Source organism: Alosa sapidissima, chromosome 11, assembly GCF_018492685.1.
Source record: "Alosa sapidissima isolate fAloSap1 chromosome 11, fAloSap1.pri, whole genome shotgun sequence".
Taxonomy (NCBI): domain Eukaryota; kingdom Metazoa; phylum Chordata; class Actinopteri; order Clupeiformes; family Clupeidae; genus Alosa; species Alosa sapidissima.
In genome coordinates, this window is record NC_055967.1 from 18,294,973 (window position 1) to 18,301,057 (window position 6,085).

Here is a 6,085-nt window from a genome sequence, read left to right on the forward strand (position 1 = left end):
ATTTTGCACAAACAATCTATATTGTGCTTTGATAAATATCTATAGCTATACCATTTCATATTAAACCCAATACCAGTAAAGTGGTAGGAAGAAGCTATACCTTTTAATATAAATCCAATAGCCAGTAAAGTGCACACAATTAATAATAAAAAAACGAATGTAGCTATTATAAATAAATATTTCTAACTCTTATTAAAAAGAGTTAAGGGCCATTCACACCAAGAACGACAACTATAATAATAATGTCAAAAAAGTATCGCAGCTAATATAAAGACAACACCCACTATAAAGATAACAACATGAGGAATTCTATTGTTGGGGATATCTTTCAGAGCATTTTCTGGAGCGATTAAAAAGCTGACAGCTGATCAGAATCCATCAAATTTTAGACATCACATTCGTCAACAAGAGGAGAGTAATCTATCTCCAGTAATTCTACAGTATTTATGTTTTTATTTACCCTCTGGTAAATGCCTTTTCCTTCATTTTTTTTTTCATAAATTACTTGATACCGGATTCCGTTCCCAGTTGATTGACTGTCAATATATGTTCAATACTGTTTAGACACCTGAGTCAAATATTTAACACATTTAAAAACATTATTTTGTTGCCCATTTTTTTGATGTTGTGATTATCATTCCAACTGTCGTATTTGCTGCTTGTAGCCATCTGAGTTCCCAGCACTAACTGCCTCTAATCCTTCCTCTAACCTTCCCTCATATTTATCTCAAGTCTTTGAATACCTGACCCCTGTCATCTTTATGACCAGCAAAGAAATGTATTTGCACAAACCAATAATGTCATTCCAGTGCCCCATCAGTCCTAGTGTATTGTGTGGTAAAGTATGGGGCTCTATTAGAACGCTTGCCTTTGTGTTTAAATGATTGCCATTGTGGTAAATCAGGTGCCAATTAAAATGGATTAACTCAATGTTCCTGTCTTTACTAACTGTCCAGGTGGTAAGTGACCTATACTAATCAATTAACACACCCCTGTACATCCTGCAGTGTAGTAGAGTGCTAAATTAGTGCTGTTGTAATGTATTGTTATGTGGTCATAACAATGCTTTGGACAATCATGTTGACTATGTCCCATTACCAAAGATTAAATTGGTTATATTTTCTTCAAAATAAAACTGACATATATCAAACTGTGTTTCTGTGACATGTATACTATTATACTGTGAATATTTGTTGATGTGCCTCTGATGTTCAGCTATTTTGAAGCAAAAGATCAGTCCCAAATGTGAGGTGATTGTAAACTCTACTGGCTAACGTACAGTGCTGGCTACTGTGCCTTCATATGTGGGCTTTGAATTTAGCAGCTAGGTGCTGGGTCACTCATTGATATCCCAGGATATGAACACAGAACTGTTCTGTCTAGCAACGTTCCTCCAGTCTGGAAGGTTGTGGACAGAGAAGACCACACATGCCTCCCACAAGTTACTGTGTTTTGTTAAGTGAAAAAGATAAAGATAAAAACTGACTGAAGAGAACTTCCAAAAACATATTAGGTGTTATTAGATAAAGCTGATCTGACATGCTGCCCAATCTACAAGAATAGTGGGCACGAGGAATGCCTAAGGCAAAGCAGAGGAGAAGTCCTTTTATTATTATGGAGTACATAATGCCTTGTGTATGTTACTTGGTGGTCCAGGTAGGTCCTCATACACATTATCATACACAGATTATGCAGACATGGAAGTAGATTTTTTTATTGATAGTGGCTTGATAGACATGCCAGAATTAATACAATATGGATAATTTAGTAGTAAGATGTGGGTAATTTAGATTCTTGTTGAGGGACCTAATGTTTATTGAGAGTCAAACAATACCTCAAGTTCGGATTCAGACTATAGAGTTTATTTGAACCATTATACCAGACGACGACATTGAGTAGCTTACATTTCTACCTGGTTAGGTTTGTATTTCAGTTAAAATAGATATAATGGATTTAGTGAGGTTTGGTCTCAACCTCTAGGTCCAGGATATATCTTTACAATGTAGTATAACCATCAATTTCAAACCAAACAAATGAAATGATGAAAAAACAAAAGCAAAATGAAACACGAGTTACTTAACAACTAAAGATAATCAGAACACACCACTGAAAAATAACAAATAAAAACTATAAACAAGAAGTAGTTTCTAATGTTTTTAAGACACCAATCTCCTACTATGAAATACAGATGATCCGTATGTGGCACTGTAAGCCTTATTATGTACAGTTTCAGTTCTGATAAGTCTGGTTACGTTTAAATCCTTTTTGTAAGGCTGTAAGGATTAAGATTGTGTCATCATTTTGCACCATGTTTAGATTAGCTCCTCTATAGTGTGCACCTGCTCCTTGTTTCCTTCCGCTGTGATGGCGATCATTCATCAGGCGGTGTGACGTATTAGGATTGATCGATGCCATCATAGTGGAACTCTCGGTACTGCTCACCGCCCTCACGGGACCTCTCATCCTGCTCTGTAGGGTCAAAGGCCAAAGGACATTTACATCATCACTTTTATCTGCTTACCTTGGACGGACCAATCTGGACAAGTCCATAATCAATGCTCTGAGGTTTGTCCATTCTCTGTACACTCTGTTAGAAGTCAGAACAGTGAGTGCTGAAAATTATTTATTTTTTCAATTGATCCAAATGAGAGAACATTATGAGAGCTTACCGTCCCCTTCCTCCTCTGCGTAGTTCTCGTACTTGCTTCTCTGGTTCTCGTGGTACTCCTTCATGCGTTCGTCTGCTGCCAGCCTCTGCCTCTGCTCAGCTGCAAGAATCAGAGGTAAAGAGGCAGAGAGCCATTTCAATGTCTAATTCCCACTGATTGCTCTCCACCTATTTCCACACTACACACACTGATTCAGTCATGTCAGATCGAAATGAGCGCGTGAAGACAAATGAGACAGCAGAGAGTTGAATGGGAAAAGAAAGTTACAAATGTATTTCTTGCTTGAGGTAGATGCAGATTGATGCCATTCATCTCTGACATTCTTAGACAACAGGTCAGGTCACAGAAGTTCAGAGAGATCACCTCTGACTGCCTGCAAAGTTCCAAACAACATGTTCTGATGTGCATAGTTCTACATACAAGCCCAAGCATCGTGTTGATGTTATGTAAAGGATGGAAAAAAATCCAAATCAGACCATTTTCTGGTATTCGCCTCAAATGAAACAGACTCTAAGGCGACTTGTAGATGGTTATGGAGTGTGCTCCCCTGCCCAGACGCTTAAACTGTGATGTCTGGCCCACAGCCTCTGAGGTAAACAGACTTTATGTAACCAGATGCCCACTACTGCCCCTCCCTCGTTTCCCAAATGCTGGCCAAACTAGTGGTCTGTATTGGCTACCTTGTGGCAATTTGTGCAGATTTCTATGGCTCACACAGTGGGTCACACTGTCTAAATGTGCAACTTTCTCTGGTCAAAATATAGGCTGTGGTTGCATTTCACCCACAAGTGATTGTCTTTTTAATTGCATTTCCCATACTGACCACTGGATGGCATCACGCATGTAAACAATCAACTCATTAAGTCACTTTTCATGAGTTCAGAAGGTGTAAATTTGGCCCGTCATGGTCATGCGCTCAGCAATGAGGGTGCAGTGGGCATGTGATCCATTCTCTGTTATGTGTTAATCTGACCTGACATGGAGCAGAGCGAGGGGACGAGAGAGGGGAGGGCCGGCTGCTCTGCTCTGCTCTGCTCCATGCAGGCCTGAGGCTCCTGCTTCTGCCTGCAGAGCTGCCCTGGTGCACTTTTGTACTGGCTCAGCCCAGAGCAGCCCAGCAGGAAAGGCACCTGTGGAGCCCGAACTCCTCTTCCAGCTTATTAATTCTCTCTCTCTCTCTCTCTCTCTCTCTCTCTATGTCCTCCTTGTTGTCTCTCTCTTCCTCTTTCTCTCTCTCTCTCTCTCTCTCTCTCTCTCTGTCACACACATATACACACTTTTTGGATTTAGAACAAAATTGATTGAAAAACCATATTCACGCACAGTGATAAGAATTGATGACAAAATATAATTTAATCTCACTGAGAAAACCACAACTAGAACAGCCAAAACTGGACAAGAAAAAACAACTCACCATTGAGCTCATCCTGGGACTTCACAGCTCTCCTGCTCCGACGTCTGAAAAAGTTAAACGCGTCTGTCTCAGGCATGAAGATTCTCTTCATTGCACCTAGGGTGAGCAGTATGTAGATGAGAAGGCTGGAAAATAAGGCTTTGGAACAGCTTAGAGGAGGGCGAACAAGCTGCTGTTATCACCTTGAGGGCCAGCTGCCTTGTAGTCCGTCTTATCATCAGACACAGCTGAACTGCTGAGCTGAGCCCCATTGGACACTGTAAAAGTCCCGCAGACAATGATAATTGACATCTGACATTTTAACAGTTATTCCATTATTATTCTAATATGCAGGACATACATTGTTTATCTTGTATACATTCAATCTGCCCATAAAGAAAGTGAAAACATGCATCACTAAGTCACGCAATAAACAGCTCCACATGCACCAACTCCCTGCCCAACTCTACCAGGGGAGCTCTGTCCCCAGCCCTCGCCCGTCTCGGTCATACTCACACGTCAAGGCAACAAGGACAGCAAGTAAAGCCAGCAGCGCTGGACGTGTCCAGGACATTGTCAGAGCTGGGTCTGTGCTGCGGATGGACTGCAGAACAAAGGTGAATGGAGCTGCGACGTGCGGGAGAACTCCTACGAGCTGGGACTGGGAGGTCAGCTCTGGCAATCCTGCAAGGGGAGGAGCAGCAGGAATTGGAATGGACAAACAAGAGATGGGCAGCTGGGGATGAGAGACCATACAAGTCAATGTTTCACCTGTAGGCTATAAGAGCAGCAGTCTTGGACATTGCATGAATGTGGTTGCTATCTGATAGCTGTAATACTGTAAAATGCAAAAATGCAATGAATGTATGCACATTTAAACAGAGTTGACTTTATTGTATGTGATTACCAAATGTGCATTTAACTGGTCAAGATATACTGAAATGACAACAACGCTTTCCCATGCCTTCATCTAAATTATAGTGGACAAACAATTAAGGCATATCGGTAACTCATGAAAGGGAAAGTGAAAATGGCTCCTGATCTCCTAAACATGTCAGCACGTGCTCCGCAGACCTCTCCATGTCAGGAAGCTATCTCTGCCATCACTGCAAGCTGGCTCCCATGAGGAATTCCTGAACATGTCCAGTGGGCAGGTAGCCTGTTGTTATGAAGCATGAGGATCACTTGCAGTTTGCAGTTTGGGGTACTATTGTGGGGTTGTGTTTGTTGTTGCTCATCAAGATTTTTAAATGCAACTCTTAATTTTCAGAATAATGCATCAATTTACAGATCAGATCACTCAGTACACATTTGACCAAATTAATCCATTGTGTAATGTAGCCTAACAGGTATTTTAAAGCTTCAAACAGGGAAACACCTGGGTGGTTTGACATAATCTAGCCTATATATTTATATATTTTTCTTTACAATTTCAGTTAGGTCTATCTAAATGGGATTCCAGGAATAAATATGAATAGCTTAGCCTATACATCACATGCACCCAGGGATTTCATTTGAGGTGCAGGTTTACCTAACGTTGAGGTTGGAAAGCATTTGGACGTTTTGGTTGAATCTGTGCCCTTAAGGAGGTTGATTTTGGACCCCCACAACAAGGCAGCTCTCTCAGCCCAGCTGCAGTCCATAGAAACTATGCAGGTTTATGTTTACCTAAGTATTTTTTTCTGGGAACCACATATGAGTGAATGTGTGAGTTGTTGAAACAGGTATCCACCACAGAAGGATTGGGATCAGTGTGGGGCCTGTATGTTTATCTGTGACATTGTATGCCTAAATCTTTGTGTATATGTCCACCTGATGGTTATGATGGATTCTGGAGGTCTTACTTTGCAAAAAGAAAGAAAAAAGAACAAAAAAAAAAGAAAATGTCACACACAAATGTGGTATCTGTCTGATTCAACTTCATGTCCATGGTCTTGACAGCTGCATTTCATGTTGTCTCCATGGACTCAAGGGTTTGTTAGGGAGGGGCTATTATTTTCCATTTTGTTGCGGTATTAGTGGT

General features: G+C 40.8%; 1 protein-coding gene across 1 annotated transcript; it reads right to left on the reverse strand.

Annotated features, from left to right (window-relative positions):
• Positions 1–1,698: 1,698 nt before the first annotated feature.
• Positions 1,699–4,722, reverse strand: ucmab (upper zone of growth plate and cartilage matrix associated b). Its single transcript, XM_042110339.1, has 5 exons — positions 4,579–4,722; positions 4,266–4,340; positions 4,084–4,179; positions 2,670–2,768; positions 1,699–2,469 (listed from the first exon to the last, which is right to left on the reverse strand). Exons 1-5 carry the CDS (start codon positions 4,634–4,636, stop codon positions 2,396–2,398), a joined length of 402 nt encoding a protein of 133 aa, XP_041966273.1. The 5' UTR covers positions 4,637–4,722; the 3' UTR covers positions 1,699–2,395.
• Positions 4,723–6,085: the final 1,363 nt, after the last annotated feature.

Bases quoted from the DNA above. Each gene is read 5' to 3' on its own strand.
- ucmab (XM_042110339.1), bottom strand. From the start codon at position 4,636: ATGTCCTGGACACGTCCAGCGCTGCTGGCTTTACTTGCTGTCCTTGTT. The intron at 4,341-4,578 runs GTGAGTATGACC...GGACTTTTACAG, and splicing joins TGTCCTTGTTGCCTTGACGT to TGTCCAATGGGGCTCAGCTC. The intron at 2,769-4,083 runs GTGAGTTGTTTT...TGATTCTTGCAG, and splicing joins GTCCCAGGATGAGCTCAATG to CTGAGCAGAGGCAGAGGCTG.